Genomic DNA, 18,784 nt, shown 5'->3' on the forward strand with positions numbered 1-18,784 from the left:
TGTGAGCGTAGTTTCCCACAATCTGGAGGGAAATAACAATGTTCACCCCCAGTTCAGGAAAAAAAATTAAAATAAGCTTTACGACAGCGATTACGAGCGACTTACGGCAAACAGCATGTCTGGTGCAGCTGAAAGAGAAGCCACCTCCGTCACCGCAGAAGCAGCTGATCCACACAAACATTTGAGTTATTTCCTAATATATACATTCATTCATTCATCTTAGTTCAAAATTAAAAAATGTGAACTATGAACTTGAACTAGTTCACTTTAATCTGCGCGAACTGAACTTTGAACTAGTTCTCGTTTAGTGTGAACTTGCACAACACTGCTGGGTATCCTTCAGATGACTTTTACCTGAGACGTAGTGTTCCTCACTCACTTTTTTTTTTCTTCACTGGACTTATAAGTTCTCCACCTCCATCAATTAACAGCTTTAAGCCGAGAGTCGATGGAGTCTGGTCTTATTTATTCTGTGCACTCTGCACAGACTCCTTGGGATGACACGGTCGGCTTTAAAGTGAAAAAAGTCCCCTGGTGACAGCGTCACTTTAATGCTCCGATCTGCACCTTAGAGACCTAGCTGCCTCATTTAATATACAGTATATTAAATTAATTAGTAATAATGTACATTTCTTATTTATTTTTATTTTTTTACGAGAAAAGAAAGAAATTGTGCAGGTATTCATTTTTAAATTTTTTTATTTTGTAAATAAAGTTGGATTGCATTGGATTGGGTTTAATATTTTTCCATATACCAATGTGGTTAGTACCTATTTATGTGTACACACAGGCGCGTACAGTACTGCCAATCCCAAACACGGACAAATGCTCCTGTGAGAACCGGTGAGAAGGCGGCGCAGCGTACAAAGACTTCTCTCGGTCGGAGCGTGACATGTTGAAAAGGCCCCCCTGTTAGACCTGTTAGCTCCCCTACATGCTGTTAGTGACGGGGTCACAGTCCAGCACTCCCACATACACAGCGACACGTAGAGCTACACAGGGACACGGTCCGCCGCTCTTCGCTGGTGGCTTTTCCGTGCCCCCCTCTCCCAAATCGATTACCTGTCTCCCCCTGTCAGCCTCCTGGGGGGGGCCGCATCGACTCTGACAGACTGATGAAACTCCGACGGCGGGGAACCGTGGGACGCATGAGAGACACAGATAGAGTTTGAGAGGACAGATGGAGAAATATGCCTCTTGGCAAAGTCACATACTTGGTGTGACTTACACATAAAGACTTCACATGCTTCACATCTTCCTTGGATTTCTTTAAGTCTGACAGCGCTTTTATGTGTATTTATATATTTATATGACCCGGAATGTGTTTCTCTTCTCTCTGCAGCTCTTGTCGAGGAGCTCCTGAAGACGCCGGTGGTGAGGATGGCGGGCACGGGCTGGTCGTCGTGGGAGACGTGGTCCAGCTGCTCGCAGAGTTGCTCCAAAGGTTACCGGACCAGGCGGCGAACCTGCGCCGGACCGGAGGGGAAGAGCGCCCCGGTGGCGTGCCGGGGCTCGCCGGTGGAGTACCAGGACTGTAACGTCCAGGCATGTCCTGGTGAGTACACGTAAATATATATATATTGTAAAAACATGACTTGTATGATGTGATTTATAGTCTGGGCTGCAGAATGATATTGATACTGTGAACTGTGGTGTCTTCTGAGACCAGAAAGCATCAATTTCTGGAAAGCTAAGAAAGAAAAACTATTTCAGTTTGACTATAGACCAGGATTGCTGCACAGAATAAGGATATCTTAAGTGCAATACATTATAAACCCTCCCCAAAATATAAAAATCAAATCAAATAAATACATTTCTTACATTTCCTTACATTTAAGTCATATCTGCTGCAGGTCTGTATTCTGAAAAAGGCCTTTTTCTGCTGTTTTTGCTGTTTTTATATCAAGCCATTAGCCTGGATTAGCCATAGCTGCATCCATTTCTCATCAGAATATCTGGTAACACGCCACTGGGATTTCATTATACCTCTGCGCACAATTTGAATACTCCTACAACCAATCAGGGCCATTTTGTTGGAAATAAATTCAACATAATGGTGCTCAGATACAGTTATGCGGATGACTGGCAGATCCTTGCAGGGGGAGTAATCAGCTCCAAGCGCGGCAACTTTTCCTCGCTAAAACTCTGTACACGGGGGGAAAGTTCGGGTTTGCACTGAGGCTATCGAGTCACTGCAGCAGCTTCTCTAATGCAACCTAAATACGGGAAGCTACAGACGCTCGAACAGAGTGCAGATAAAGTCAAGTTATTGGCCTATTTCGAACTCCTCTGGTGCAATAAGGGTTTGTAAAGAAAGGACATGAGATGGAGGAAGAGACAGAGAAAGGGAGAGGGAGGCTAATGGTGATAGTATAATACTGCTTAGTGGGTCATTAGTTTCATTAGCTAATGGTTACCAGCGGCTACGGCAGTGCCAGAGGAGTCGTCGGGACAAATGAAGTTATCTATTTCAAACTCCTCATCAAATCTTAATCAGCTGACCTGGAACCGTGCAGACCGCAGCAGCCTGCTACGGCGACAGGCTGCACCTATTATAACTATTAAACAGACTGAGGACAGGCAAACACACACACACACACACACACACACACAGTAGAAAAAGGTCTGAGCTCCTGTTAAGCGTTGGCCTTAAATATTAATGCCTGGTACCTTATGAATGAATGATTTATGACCGGTTGGTGGGTGCTGATCAAATTCCGGCGGTTTATTCGGATGTCAGTCGCTGATATTTGCGTGTAATCCTCAGAGGTTAACTTAGAAACCGACACGAGTAACCTAATGAAGTGCGGGCGAGCCGGCCTCGGTTACGTCCCGCTGAGAGGCCGACCCCGGTGAGGACGCCATCGCCGTCACGTTTGCGGGCAGCCGCCTCACCGGGGCCGCGGGCGTCCCTGGTAGACGCGTAGGTGAGAAGGACAAGGCCGGTGACAAAAGAGAAAATGAGTGCGAAATAGTAATTGATGATGAAATTAGAGAGAAGGATGGAGGCAATATAGATTGCTGGGCAGATTAGAACGAATGGGGGGAGTGCTGCGGAGGCGGGCGGGTGTGTGTGTGTGTGTGGGCAGTCGGTGAGTCACTTGGCAAGTCTCGGAGTTCAATTATGAGTTTCAGTAGAAGAACTTCTGACCTGAAAACAGTCGGATGAATGCGCCTGTGTCTGCAGACAACGGTGTACTGCACATATAGCTCTGACATACAGAAGTATGCGTGATTGAGAACCTAAGTTTAAGAGTGGACGGGTGCACGTTTGGTCGTCAGGGGAGACCTTGCCAAGGTGTTCACAGAGTTGTTCCATGGGCTTTAAACTTTTAAACACCTGGTTCATAATAATTCAAATTTACACTGTTCAGACATAACATTATGACCCCCTTCCTAATATTGTGTAGGTCTCCCTTGTGCCTCCAAAACAGTCGTGACTCATCAGAGATGGGTCTTCTGAGGGTGTCCTGTGGTGTCTGGCAACAGAATGTTGTTAGTGGGGGCCTTTGGGTCCTATGGGTTGGATGGGAGGTTGAATTTGGAGGCCAGGTCAAAACCTTGTGATGTTCTTCATGTTTTTTTGAGTTGTTCTTAAACCATTTTTGTGTATGTCCTGCTGGGGATGGCTGCTGCCATCAAGGAGTGTCATTGCTATGGGGTGGGGGTGCCTGGTCTGGTCTAGGTGGGGGCTACATATCTAAGTAGCATCCACACGAATGAACGCCAGGTCCAGAACATCTAGTTGTCACAAGATGGTCAATGTTATTCACTTCTCCTGTCGGTGGTCATAATGTTGTGCTAGATTTATTGCTGTAGAATAAGGTCACTTTAAAAGTTTCTATTAGATGTAGGAAGACATATTTGACTCTTTCAGGCATCTTACTCAGATACTTGAAGTATTCATAGTGAGAAGCAGAACATTGAACTGTCACAAGATGGTCAATGTTATTTACTGTCTAAAGTACAGCACCTTTGTGTCGCCTCAGCTGGCGGTATTGATTTATTTGCGTTTTCTACTTTAAATGCCACAATCAAGTAATTTGAGAAGAGTCCAGAGTCTTCCAAGCCTAATTATATCTGTAAGATGTGTGGTTTTGCCAGGCTTGCTGTCTTTTTTTACAGAATTTACAGTCTGTAGTCTCCAAGTCTGCCAATAAATCTGTTCTACAACTACAGTATGAGAAACCAAACCAAAGCACGGCAGACAGGAATGCCATGTTTCCCCTGTTTCACCTCCATAAAGATAGTACAACTCATAAATAACAGTATGTCAGCCAGGTAGCCGGTGAGATGCTTAGTGATCCAGGGAGTCAGACTCTCAGCCAGTCAGCTGGGTAAACAGCCAGTTAGTTAGAGAGTCAGTCAGGCAGAGCTGTGGCTGGCTGTGGAGGTAGTCAGAGTTAAGTGGTCACAGCCTGCTTTACTCTGTGTCACACTAATCCACTCAGCTAATGGAGTTTTCTGCGGCGCTCCGACGTTACCTGGCAACGCCGCTTTTCTCCGTCAGTCAGACAGACATGGGCTAGTCAACCAGCCAGTCAATTAGCCAGTCACGCTCCTCTGATTAGATCAGATGAAGCATTAACGGCTCCCCACGGGAAAGACTAAATCAATGCAGCAGAGGCAACGCGGGATATGATTCGATCAGAGAGCCGACGGCAGAAGGCGACGGCGGAGCACGTGGGATAGTATTTAAAATAAAAACATCTACGTGCCGCGTGAAGTAATCGCGTCCGGTCTGTAATGTGAATAAACTTTATGCAAACAAGAACGAAGGCAAGCAACAGACACATTTGTGCTTATTATCTGGAGCACAACGTATTTGCATGCAGCTCCGGGGTACATTTATCTGTCCCCTGGCGTGCACAGTTACATGCACATAACCAGAAAGAAAAAAGCAGTGGAGCGTTTATCAGAGAGCTGAGGATGACAAATGGAAAATTCTCAAACAAGTTGTGTGTGACGGGGACCAAGTTGAAGTCAGGCTAAAGTCAAACAAATCTTAAAACCACATTGCTAATCATGTCCTGTTTAATGTAGTCATGTAGAATATGTTGGAAGAGTACAGTTTTTCTTTTGTTTATTTAATGGAAAGAAGGTGTAAATTTCCATTTATTAATGACTAAAATGAAGTTGCAGATTTACACCAGTCAGACATAACATTATGACCACCTTCCTAATATTGTGTAGGTTTCCCTTGTGCCTCCAAAACAGTTGTGACTCATCAGAGAATGGACATGGGCCTTCTGAGGGTGTCCCGTGGTGTCTGGCAACAAAAATTTTAGTTATTCCTATGTCTGTGTCAGGCTGCATCCTACTGGGGGATGGCTGCTGTCATCAAGGAGTGTCATTGCTATGGGGTGGGGGTGCCTGGTCTGGTCTAGGTGGGTGCTACATGTCTAAGTAACATCCACACCAATGAATGCCAGGTCCAGAACATCTCGTTGTCACAAGATGGTCAATGTTATTCACTTCTCCTCACGGTGGTCATAATGTTGTGGCTGATTGGTGTACATATGAACACACACTATTTCGTTAAGTTGCATGTGAGACTCTTTTGTGTGCTGGATTTATTGCTGTAGGATAACGTCACTTTAAAAGTTTCTATTAGATGTGGGAAGACGTATCTGACTCTTGCAGGTATTTTACTCAGATACTTGAAGTCTTCGTGCTGAGCTGAAATGAATGCATTAGCTATAGCTGGTACTCAGGATACTGTCATACCTACAAAGTCACAATCCAACTATGTAACGCATGCTTGTGTGTTGCAGTGAAAGGTGCATGGTCGTGCTGGTCGTCCTGGTCTCAGTGCTCGGTGGGCTGCGGCGGCGGCCACTACCAGCGAACGCGCTCCTGCAACAGCCCCGCTCCCGCCAACGGAGGAGACATCTGCATAGGCCTGCACACGGAGGAGGCCCTGTGCAACACGCACACGTGCGACGGTAAGGTCACGCGCCTACGCCGGCTCCAACTAACGTCACGCCACCCGCCCGCCCGCCCCGCCGCCGCTTTGGGGTGCTTTCATCGCCTCCGGGCAGGCAAACCATCCCCCACACCATGTCATTTCTGTGCCGCCGCCCCCCGTTTGCTAAATTGCATCTTTCATGTCTTCCTAATGAATAAACCAGGTCTTGATATGTGTGAAAAGATAAACAGAGTCATGCGGCGAAACAAGCAATCCTCCCACCGTGTCGCTTCACGCTGTGCTGCTGGAGCTCTGAGCACCATGGCAACCTCTCTGGAAAGGTTTTAAAAAGAGATCCACTTGGGTTGGTGTACATATGGAAATCTTACATAAGGCGTCTCGGGTTTTGAATGCTTGTATTTGCGCAGTGGGTGTCTGAAATCACCACGAAGCAAACAAATAACAGTAAAAGTCTATGTTTAAGCTTCTTGATCCGACCATTTTTGCACAATAACGGCTGATCAATGATCTTTTCTCACGCTCCCCAGGCAGTATTAGCTATGCAGCTTGTTTTGTTTTGATATCCATCCATCGATGCTGTTACTATTGCTACCAGGCTCGTTTCAGTCATGAAAGGTTTTCTTAAAAAAACCTCTTGTGCTTTGTCTTTCACATGCTTTCTCTTTTTCTGCGCCCCATGCTACAAGGTGTTCAACATTTCTTCTTCAATTAGTCTGAGCTGCTCCGAGCGACTGAAAAATTTTCTGTAGACAGACGCTGTAAATTAATCCACAGCTGCGGGAAGACTCAAAAAAATCCCGGAGGATTCTGGATAATTAAAAACAAAACTATCAGGATGCCTTTGACGATAAGTGAGAAAATATGAACGCGTCCTCTAACAGCCGTAATAACCGCATCCAGAAAACCAGATTAACTGATGTATACAACGGCGCGAGGTATTAAAAATATTTGCCTTGATCTGTTTTCCCTTTGCTCTGGCAGTTTAATCATGCTTGTGATGACGTGCAGATCAGCACATCTGGCTTGCAACACGTGTCCACAGATTCCAGCACTATAGACGATAATGTAAACAGAAAATTTAATTTGATCCCCTTTCAGTCCCGTGCATTCAGTCTTGCGGCGGGTTTATGGTGCAGTAAACCCACTCCATGCCCACTAATGTTATTACCTTACAGATTCTCCATGTTCTGCAAATTACCAGTGACATACACCTATCAGCCACAACATTATGACCACTGACAGGAGAAGTAAATAACACTGACCATCTTGTGACAATTCAATGTTCTGCTGGGAAGCTTTTGGACCTGGCATTCATTGGTGTGGATGTTACTTAGACATGTAGCACCCACCTAGACCAGACCAGGCACCCCCACCCCATAGCAATGACACTCCTTGATGGCAGCAGCCATCTCCAGCAGGATGCAGCCACAAAAACACTTTAGGAACAACTCAAAAAAACATGAAGAACAGCACAAGCCGTTGACCTGGCCTCCAAATTCACTAGATCCCAAACTGATCAAGTATCTGTGGGATGATCCACAGAGGCCCCTCCCCTCAAAGGTCCCCCACTAACATTATTCTGTTCCCAGACACCACAGGACACCCTCAGAAGGTCCATTCTCTAATGAGTCACAACTGTTTTGGAGGCACAAGGGAGACCGACGCAATATTAGGAAGGTGGTTATAATGTTATGCCTGATCGGCGTGTATTGCATTTCACACTACACTGATAGTATGCTGTAGGTTAACAGGGGACCGTGAACTGTTTTACAGTCATCACCGACTTTGGTTCTACAAACCAGATGGCTCCACGCCGCCTCGCTGCCACTTTTATACTTTACCCTTGTAAAATGTGCTGCGGCTGACAACCATCTGTGCTGCTGACATTAGGTTACAGGGGTTAACGTCAAAATCAAGGAAGTTTAAAGTATTCACTCTGCTGTGGGAATCGTTCCCGGAGAAAAAGAGGCTTGGCGATGAGAGCCCACTCTGGATCACGTGTCGCCAGCCTGATGTATGTATGTGAGGTGTATGAAAACCTCCCTCCCTGCTTTCCGTCCATTCTGCTCCCACAAGGACGCTGAAATATTCATGAGGGATCTGCCTGCTAATATTGGCGGATGAAAAACGCCGGCATCAGAGCTCATAAGGGGGTTCGGCCTGACTCTGATTCTGGGGGTTTAATATCAAACTGCCTTCGGTCCCGGGTCGGTCACGGATGTGATTTTCGGGCTTTTCTCTCTTTATTTTTCCTGGAAAGCAGACATCGTCCAGATAAATATTAATCATCTGGGACGTCTTGCGCAGAGGCCTCGGTTAAACAGTTGTTTCTCCCCGAGCGTCATATTTTCCTCAGGTGCTTTTCATTTTGAATCAGTGCAGCTGTCTCTCACGGAGACGCTAACCCTTACAGTCAGTGTCCCTGGTAATTACAGACAGAGTAAGGTAGATTGCGTTCCGTCTTTTTCCACCCTTTGCCAAGATGTTAATCAGCCTCCTTTATCAGGTTAATGGTTTCCTGTTTGACGTGGACCAACACGTCCATTTAGCCCCGCGGCAGTCGACGGGGCTAACAACCTCTCCGGCCCCCGGTCCGTCTCCTCGCCTGCTCGTTTATCGACAGGCGCAACATCAGTCACCTACCGGGGTCCAAATGCACGGCCGCCCTCTCCGCATGAGTAATTAGAGGCGAGCTGGCTGTCAGTCACGGGGATATTTGATGCCCCCGTCGCAGGTCATTTGATTAAAGTCTCCACCAGTAATGGAGGACAGCGGGAGGAACTGCCAGGGAAGAATACTAACGAGGAGCCCCGGGGCCTGATGGCGTTCCCTCTGACTCAACAGTACAATCACGCAGGTCGCCCGGGTGACAAAAATAAACGGGAATAAATGAAGCAATTAAAGCTCGTTGTAGTGATGCACGGTTATTAAGCACGTTTAAGGTGGCCGGTGTGTTTTGTGTGTCCCGACGCTTGTGCAGAAAGAAAGGAGCAGATGGTGGAGAATAAGCCGCCTGTTTGTGAGCACCAGACTGATAGGAAAGGTAAAAGAGCCCCGTCCTCTGCCTCTTAAAGGTTCCCTCTGCCAAAACTGCACACTTGAGAGCACGCTGAATAACAAACCGTGCTTTTTCTTCAGCCTTTCATTGCACTAGCCTGTGGTCCCTCCACTCCAGTGCTTTTAAATGCGGGGCGAGAGAGTGCAGCAAGTGCATGGTTCAAAGGGAGGTGGAAGCTGGAAGTTGGGAGTTTTCTCTTTCCTCTTGGGTAGGGGCCTTTGTTTACTGCTCGGTCGCCTGCTGCGGGGAAACGGCTCTAAAGCTTGGCTCAGGAGACAAACATCTCCACTATGCACTAAACAAACTCTTGGGGCTTCGCTCTTCCAATCCTGTTTACATCACAAACACTCTTTGGTGTGCTCGGTTGATCGGAAAGGTTAGCGGCCGCAGGTGGTCGCAGCCTGGGTGGGCGCTTTGGTTTCCAGGCCGCCTTGAGTTTGATGTGGCCCTGTCCTTGGCCCGGTTCTCTGGGTGATTTTTTATTTATTTTTTTTATTTCATTGATTGACCTTTTTTCTGTGTTTAGGTGGCTGGATGGCCTGGTCGCTGTGGTCGGCCTGTGATGAGTCAGGCTTGCAGATGAGGAGTCGGGTATGTGGTGCTCAGGGCAGCAACCCCTGTGTGGGGAACAGCACTCAGCGCAGAGACTGCAATGAAATACCTGGTGAGTTAGCCAGTTTCCCCAGATACACACTGTACAACCTGTGCGGCCTGCTTCAGCGTTGCCGTAAGAGGTCTAGGTTGGCGGCTTGAAAGAGGGCGACGTCCTTTTGCTTTTTTTTGTTGTGTCCCTCATTGTCACAAAATTCAGTTCTTTTGGTTTGTTTTATCGCGCTGTTGGATTGCCTTTGCCATGAGAGACTGCATGACGTCTACACAGTTCTAGAGGTTTAGCCTTGTTTGCATGTCCGGGATGGTTCTTAGAAAAACACACAAAAAAAGGGCTTATTGGTTCCCTTGAACTGCTTCCACTGCTCATCCAAGTAGCTTCTACAGTTGTAAATGTCCCTAAAACAGTTCCACCCTTCGTTCGCACCTTGACACTGGGTTGTCCGGACACTAATGGGTTGCTAGAGTACCATTCATTGGGGAAAGAAACTAGGTCTGGAACAAATTCTTTCAATTACAGGTCAGTACCTGGTCATCAGGTGGGAACCACAACTCTCCATCAGTCATTTAGAATTGAAGAAGGTTCTTTTGTTATTTGTTGAAGAAGAAAAAAATGTGTTTCTGGCGTAGCTCCACCTGCTACCAAGGTGCACGGAGGAGGAAAAGAAATCATAGAAAGGTCAAGACTCCAGCAGCACTCGTAGAAAATGGAACAACTTTAATAGACCGGCGCGTTTCGAATCGTGGCCTTCATCAGGGTCATTGAATTGAAACACACTGCAAAGGGCAATTTAAAATGGAAACAACCAATCACATACATGTATGCATACATCTAAGCCAACAGGGCACCTGCAAGGTGGGCTTGGCCATGTGGCTTCAATCACATGCATCCACATACACATATAACAGCCAGGGAACACCTAAAAATGTGGGTTGGGTACATTATCATGTGGTTTCAGGCCAATCATTGGAAAAATAAGATATATAAAAGCAATAGAAACAGTGTATAATAAAAGACGGCCCCCGATGAAGGCTACGAGCTGAAACGCATCGATCTATTAAAGCTGTTCCTTATACTACAAGTGCAGCTGGAGTCTTGACCCTTCTACTTCAATCCTTTGTGAGTTTCCAGAACCTAAACGATGTCTTTAAGATTGGCTTGTCAGACAGAGAGTCTCAAAACATTGCATTTGACCAAACTCGTCATATCTAACAATCAAACAAGAAATACAGCTAGCATAGTTCATTTGGCTTTGCCCTGTATCAATATATTTGGACACAGAAGTTTGGAGAATCCCATCAAACATTGCTTTATTAATTAACCGTACGACTGTTTTAACTGCGTAGGGTAAAAAATGTTTTAGTGTTTCGTCATCCATTGATGGTTGTCACGGTTTACTCAGGCTCATTCTTGGCTAAATTTGTCGGGGGGGAGGGCTTCACACAATCTTGCTGTTATTCTCTTGTCTTTTTGGGACCCATCTCATCTGTCGTCATCAAATACTTTCATCATTCAGCATCACAACAGTCTGTATCTTCACCATCCTTCCTCACAAACACCCGTGTCTTATTTGCGCGTCGCCGACATCCTCTTTGTGCGCTAAACCCATCCGCTCCCGCCAATTAACCATAATTAAGTCCATACGAATGCGACAAGTTGGCTGTTGACCCCGGCGGTCTCGGCGCGCCTTGTTATGCAGACGTCGATCTCAGAAAGTTTTTCCCCGAAATGATCTTTCATGGCCTGCCAGCGCCAGACCTCCCCAGGCTCAGAATCCCTAATGAGTCCAGACGAAGGCGATTAATATTAATGGGTTGTCACAACACCAAATCACATCTAATTTTATTGCAAATTTCAATGAGGCGATGGATGGATTTGTTAAGGTCACTCGTGGAGGGGATGCAGCTGTGAGGAAGCTAGAAAATTAGCTCAAAAAAAATAAAATTAATTAGGAAATGTGGCACCGCAATTAAAAACCTTTAAAACACACACACGCACATACAACACACTCTCCTCCGTCTTCTGAAGGAGGAAGCAGAAAGACAGAAGACTGAACGTGTTGTACCTGTAAATTATTGTCCTTCACTTAAGTGTCTCTAACGGCAACAAGGAACAAGAGTTTTTTTATTTTATTTTTTTTCTTCACTCAACAGTCCATTTTCTCCAGAAAGTTTAGGAATTCACTGGTGCAAAGAAAAAAATATATAAATCTCCACGGACCCTTTGTGCAACATTGAGGAGACATTTCAATTTCTCATTCGCCGTCTTCCTTCCTGCATGTGTCAACACCCTTGATGTTAGAGTCGGTGGTTGTTGTGCTCTGAAGGCTGTTTCTCCAGGGACAGTGTGTGCGTGTGCGTGTTTGTGTGTATGCATGCCTGTGTGTGCGTCTGACCGTTTGTTCCTCTCCTCTCCGCAGTCATCCTCCCCGCATCTGGTTTTGATAAGGACCAACACTGTGGAGGTAAGTGGATTAACAGCTGCCTCCGCTCCGTCGCTGTGTGCACGTTCAGTTTTTTTTTTTTTTCTGTTGTTTCTCCTTTTCTTTTACCCCTGTATGTTTCCACAGATGTCTGTCCATAACGCGTCTTTTCATGCATTATATGTGCATTTTCACGAATGTTATTTCAGTCCGTGCACAAATTCCACCAGTCAGTCAGTCGGTCTGGGGGAGGAAGAAAAATATTCTACATAATGTGCCAAGAAAGCATTAAATGAAACAGTAGGAGGTACAAGTCCAAGTGCATTCTGCAATCCTTGAAAAGACACAAAAGATCCAATGCGTCCAAAACTGCTCAAACAACTTGGGACAAAAACACATGCAAGACTTAAATGAAGTAGAAAGTTTTACCGAAATTGTATTTCAGAGTCCTCTTGAGGGGGAAACGACTCAGTTTAGTCAGGAACACTTTGGTTCAGCAGAGTAATATGATATTAACCCAGCCGGACACAAGTATAATATAAGTAATATTGCATATGAATGGTTCTTTGCTAAATTTAATCAGAGACTGACCAAACTGAGGAGCACTCTTTTACCCCGTATTTTGGTGCGCGGTTTAAGAGACCGAACCCAATAAAGTGTCAGAAAAGATTACATTTGAGAGAACAGTTTACTGCTAATTGCATTAGTTTTTTTAAGATTATTTTTGATATCCTTCCTTTATTGGACAGTGTAAAACCAACTTTCTTTTCCCTAACATAAATCCGCGCAATGAGTCAAATTCCAGTTTAATTTCAAGTCTGCTGAACTTAATAGTTCATACACATGAGTCCGCCTGGCTTTGTCCTGATATGATGAGGTCAGTGAAGTTTCTGAAGAAACTTTGGCACATTAGCGGGCTTCTGAGCAAATTTTTCAATGAGCCTCTGTTAAATTATAAGTGCACAGGGTGTGTATTCAACAGGAGCAGACTTGCATGCTGTCTTTAAACTCCTTCTCAATAACTCCAGATCTTTATGTCAGATGGGAGACAAACTCACTTTTGCTTTTAGAAGGGACGCCTTAATGTCCAGTATGAATCTGTTTCAATGTTAAAGGGGAACTACTGTTTTTTACAACCTGGACCTTATTTCTAGCATAAAATACAATCGTTTACTCACCCATATAACATATAAAATTGTGTTCTTTGCACTCCTTTAGGAGATAATTAGATCAGTGTATATCCATATAGTGGGAGTGACTGGGGCACCGAAACGCAGCCTCTAAATAACGCATTATCTGTCATGAAACTCGTTCATTTCACCAATATTTTGTTATGATACGCTAGTGTTATTCTTCTGACCTGGACGACGTCATCTCTGACCGGCGCGCGCACCCACAGCGGTCAGCTTGTTTACCTGTAATTTGCTACTTCTATGGTTCGTCCACAACCTCAGAGATGATATCGTCCAGGTCAGAAGACATCATCTGTAGACTGACCGACAGACCCCGTATGATGATAACGGGTATCTCCGGACTCAACGGGGAATAGCACTAGCGTATCATAACAAAATATTGGTGAAATGAACGAGTTTCGCAGCAGATAATGCGTTATTTAGAGGCTGTGTTTCGGTGCCCCATTCACTCCCACTATATGGATATATGCTGATCTAATTATCTTCTGAAGGAATACAAATAACACAAAAGTTATATGGGTGAGTAAATGATCGAATTTTATGCTAGAAATAAGGTCCACGAAAAAATAAAACAGTAGTTCCCCTTTAAGGACACATGGTTGCTTGAAAATGCTCAACCTTTTAATCAAAAGGCCACCAAACCAAACGCTCCGTACTCTGAGCATTTGAAACCTCGAATTCAGTCATGCAATCTAACGAGAGCTGCACTACAATACGGAGGGGTTAATGTCTGCTAAACTGACAATTCTGTGTCCTCTCCAATTCCCAGCGTTCACCTCCATCCATCTAATTGCCACCGGCGTCTCCTGTTTCCTCGGGGCGGGCCTGCTGTCCTTCCTGATCTACGTGTACTGTCAGCGCTTCCACAAGCCCTCGCAAGAGTCGGCCATCATTCACCCCACCACGCCGAACCACCTCAACTACAAGGGCAACACCACGCCAAAGAATGAGAAGTACACACCCATGGAGTTTAAGGTATTGAGAGTCACTGAGAGTCTTTATTCATGAATTTATCTCGATAGCGCGCTAACAATAGAAGATGAATTACCGTTTATCTTTATTCTTTCATTCTCTGTACGGGAGACTTTTAAGCCTCTCTACCTGCACACTAACCAAAGCCCTCGTGAATGGGCCTCATTAGCTTTTTTTCCCCCCAGAGCATTACTCAGCACTCGACCTCCCGCCACTGTCGCTCTGCTGTGCACTCACAGTTGCTGAAACTGTTTTCATGACAAGTTCGCAGACTTTTAGTGCAATTTCCTGTCCTGTTCTCTGAAACTTCTATGGTTGCGTTCTCTTATTGTTGGTTAGTTAAACTGGGAGATTATTATTAATTGCTTTTTGAAAGACCTTCAAACTCTCCATGACCTGAACCAGTGGGCTGAGTTATTTTTTTGTTTTCCCTTACCCCAATGTTCTGTACAAATCCTAATCTCTGATTTAGATTATTTGTTTTTTGATGATATGACACCATCACGCCTTCACATTTAGCTTCTTGGCTGCTGCCTGTGTTATGAATTTATTTTATTTTGTATTATTTTTTTCCCCCTATTCTTTTATCTTCAAAAGTTAAATTACTTTCATTCTTCCAACTTTATTATTCTGGAGGGCTCCTTTAATCACAGATCAATCTGTTATATCCCTCTGAATGTCAATATTAATTAAGTCCTATCAGGTTATAAATTATTTATGAATTACTGTTAAAGGGGAACTCCTGTTTTTGTCATTTGTAGTCGTTGGGGTGATATTTAGATCCGCGTATATCCATATAGTGGGAGTGACTGGGGCACCGAAACGCAGCCTCTAAAAAACGCATTATCTGCCGCGAAACTCGCGCGCCCGCGACGGTCGTCTTATTTACCTGTAATTTGCTACTGCTAGTTTTTTGCAACATGGCTGAATATTTTTCCGATTCTGAGGTTGTGGACGAACCATAGCAGTAGCAAATTACAGGTAAACAAGCCGGCCGTCGCAGATGACATCGTCCAGGTCAGAAGACATCATCCGAGGTCTGTAGATTGACCTACAGACCCCAGATGATGATAACAGGTAACTCTGGACTCAACGGGGAATAGCACTAGCGTATCATAACAAAATTTTGATGAAATAAACGAGTTTCACGGCAGATGATGCGTTATTTAGAGGCTGCATTTCGGTGCCCCAGTCACTCCCACTATATGGATATACGCGTATCTAAATATCTCCCGAATGACTACAAATGATTTAAAAGTTATATGGGTGAGTAAACGATTGTATTTTATGCCAGAAATAAGGTCCAGGTTGTAAAAAACAGTAGTTCCCCTTTTATTTTCGCAGCTGACAATCAAATGAGAACTATCCACCTTAAAATAGTCAAGGCAGAGATTAAAGATCACAGTGCTCATTAACATCTTGGTAAATGTCCATCTCATACGGTGGCATTCTGTTATTTCTGTTCCGTCTGCTAAACCACCATCGGGTCGGCCTCCTAAAACTTGTTGTCCGAGCTGTTGTTGTCCTGGCCGTGTGGATGTGGTGTTGAGAGCCTGAACTCATTAGCTCTAACAACCAGAGAGGGGATGGGGGGTGGTGGCGGCCAGACTCTGCTGGATGAGCAGCCGCTACTACATCACTGTTTATGCAGTCGGTCCCCCCTCTCCTCCAGGCCAATTTATGTTGCCCAGCGTTGTGTATTTCACCGACTCTAACCTGATTATATTCCTGCCCCGGTCCCCAGAGCTGTTCAGATGGATTACATTAGTCTAATGCTTCCCCTGGAAAGTGTTTCACCTTATGTTCGGTTTTTACCAGAGGGTCAGCAATTGCATTAGAATAAAATGTAGGTTTTGGGCTTGTTTTTTATTTAAGGGAGCTCCAATGAATTTCTGCCATCTCACATATTAGAGTGTTGAGTGTGCTTGAGAAGGACTAAATTAAATTTGTTAAATTGGTTTGCTTTGCTTATGAATACACTAATACACACGCTAAACCCCCCAAAGCTACTGGAGGTGTTTTATTCACCTCCACTCCCATCTGTACCGTATGTACGTCGTACAAAAAAAATCCAGATAAACCCTCCGTCTTATAAGTGTTCTTATAATTAAATCCTCATATGTTGAAATGTTGAAGGTCAGTGTCCGTGTTGCAGCGCTAAGATCAAGTGCACATTAACACTAATGATCTAAACGTTAAGGAAAATGTCCGACAAGTTGATTTTGGAAACTTCAAAATTGGTTGATCTGTAGGTCAATCTACAGACCCCAGATGATGATAACAGGTAACACCAAAATTTTGGTGAAATAAACGGGTTTCACGGCAGATAATGCGTTATTTAGCAAAAGTTATATGGGTGAGTAAACGATTGTATTTTATGCCAGAAATAAGGTCCGGGTTGTAAAAAACAGTAGTTCCCCTTTAAACATCTTATTCTATAGTCTGCAGGAGTGGTAGCTTAATTCTCCCATTCTTCTCTGCTGTGACATTCCAGACGCTGAACAAAAACAACCTGCTCCCAGACGAGAGGTCCAACTTCTACCCAACGCCGCTCCAGCAAACCAACGTCTACACCACCACCTACTATCCCACGGCGCTCGGCAAATTCGACTACCAGCCCAACTCCTCCCCTTCGCCGTGCAGAACCTACAACCACAGTAACAACAGCTGAGGCGCTCTCAAACCCTCCCCCCAATCCCAGCCCGAAACGGACACCACCACCGCCGCCGCCGCCCCCACAGCGCCGCGGTGACACGACTGAACCAACAATGAACTGAAGCGTCACTCAGAGCTCGGCTTGTTCTCGCCAAATCGCCCCTCTCTTTGCTCCCGTAGTCTCTTCTGCATGGTAGGGTTTGTGTTTTCAAGCTCGTCTGTGGAACTTTCCATCAGGAGATGTGATGTTTGGACAACCACGCCCCCGCGTCCCGGTAGAATCATGAACTTATGCAACCAGCTGGGGGTGGTGTTATTGTAAGGGCCCGACTGGATATGGCAGTGTCAACTCAAAGCTGAAACGCGGGAAACTAGTGGGAAAACTCTCGGATGGATGAGATCTGGCTTTCAGATGGATTATGACCACACCGGCCCCGGCGCAGGTGCCGGCCTCGGACGTCCGCAATTCTGGAGAACACCATGAACAAAAGGAAAAGTACACCTCTGTGGGCGTGGGTCCCAATTTTACGCCTGCCTCTCCATTACAAACCACATCCTCGGCCTGTAATGAGTCTCTGGACAAGAAAAGCAGTTACAGAGAACGAATGGCGCGTACGTCCCAGCCACACGGCACAGAGCACGAGAACAACAAAAGAGAAAACTCAATGAAGTCAATCATGAAATAAATTAGAGATCCATATCAGCTTGGTTGTTTGGGAGGGGGAAATGCACGCCCTCCTTTGTTACTGTTTCACGCGACGGAAAAGATAAGAACTTGGGAGGTGATTAATGTCGCAACCCTCGACATCACGAAATACTCTCCAAACCTGCTTATGATCAAAGTCCAACGCCGCAACGTGTGTGTGCGTGGACAAGGACGTTCGCTCGCAAAAGTCAAAGCCGGGAGTGTGGGAAGCATTCTGAACTGTAAAAGCTTTGGGAACGCCGTGGGTGCCTGTATGCAAATAGAGGGCAATAGTGGGGCGAGATGTTTTAATTTCTATTATCTTGCGTTTGAATTTTTTTCCAGGAACAGTAAAAGCCTTCTGGAAGAGAATTGATTGATTCTCCAACTGATTCTCCAATGGATGCATCAAATCTACTGAGTGCTAAAATAGCTCGGTGGTCATATCAAATATGGCCAGTGTGCTGAACAACTGGATTGGGTTTTCTATGATGGTAGAGTAATAAGCTAGTAGACGGGCACTTGTTCTTCTTTTTTAAAAATTTTTTTTTAAGATAACTGTTTCGTGCTCAGATGAGCTGTAGCATAGGAGGACATATTTTGTTGAGATATAACTGATTATTGTTAATTCTTTGTTTCTTTAATTCACCGAACGAAAACACATTCCTTTTTGTCTTTTTGGTTATTCCTGCAGCTTCGCAACCGTCGCCTCTCCTCGCTACATGGAATGTTAACGGAAATCAATAAATCAGTGACTAACAAAAACATCTGGCCTCGCTTGAAAAGACTAAATTATGCTTGGAAGATAAGATCAAACTCGAATGCATGCGTGTGAGGATGTGCGTACGTGCAAACGCATGTACCGTTTTGATTGAGCAAATGTGGGGGAGGGGAGGGGAGGGGGCGGGGGAGGGGTTGCTGCATTTTGTACAATGTAAATGCTTTCATACATGTGACGATGAGGTCTGTAAAGGCGATTTCTTTTGTGTATGGGCTGCATTTTCCACTTCATGTCACACACCAGGCATCCAGCTGCTTTTTCTATATTTTCACGTACAGTATGAAGATGTTAATCATCGAAAAGTTAAAGCGCCGCTCCTCCGGCTCCCGCGGGGGTGGAATGGACATTATTTATAGTCAAAGCTTGGTTTATAAAGGGCATTTTCACAGCTATATTTTATTATTATTGTTATTATTATTGTTGTTGTTGCCTGATCGATGAATGCTAACCCAGCAACGCTCTTCAGTTCAGCTAATGTA

General features: G+C 45.0%; 1 protein-coding gene across 3 annotated transcripts in view; it reads left to right on the forward strand.

Annotated features, from left to right (window-relative positions):
* Positions 1-18,394, forward strand: part of sema5ba (sema domain, seven thrombospondin repeats (type 1 and type 1-like), transmembrane domain (TM) and short cytoplasmic domain, (semaphorin) 5Ba) — a 188,045-nt gene extending 169,651 nt beyond the window's left edge. For all 3 annotated transcript variants that reach the window (XM_084545217.1, XM_084545218.1, XM_084545219.1), the window contains 6 exons: positions 1,343-1,555; positions 5,775-5,945; positions 9,514-9,651; positions 12,017-12,061; positions 13,982-14,187; positions 16,679-18,394. In XM_084545217.1, the coding sequence (XP_084401343.1) occupies positions 1,343-1,555; positions 5,775-5,945; positions 9,514-9,651; positions 12,017-12,061; positions 13,982-14,187; positions 16,679-16,855 (950 nt within the window). In that variant the 3' untranslated portion in view covers positions 16,856-18,394. The remainder of the gene's footprint in view (positions 1-1,342; positions 1,556-5,774; positions 5,946-9,513; positions 9,652-12,016; positions 12,062-13,981; positions 14,188-16,678) is intronic.
* Positions 18,395-18,784: the final 390 nt, after the last annotated feature.

This window comes from Chelon labrosus (assembly GCF_963514085.1).
Source record: "Chelon labrosus genome assembly, chromosome: 5".
In the NCBI taxonomy this organism is placed as follows: domain Eukaryota; kingdom Metazoa; phylum Chordata; class Actinopteri; order Mugiliformes; family Mugilidae; genus Chelon; species Chelon labrosus.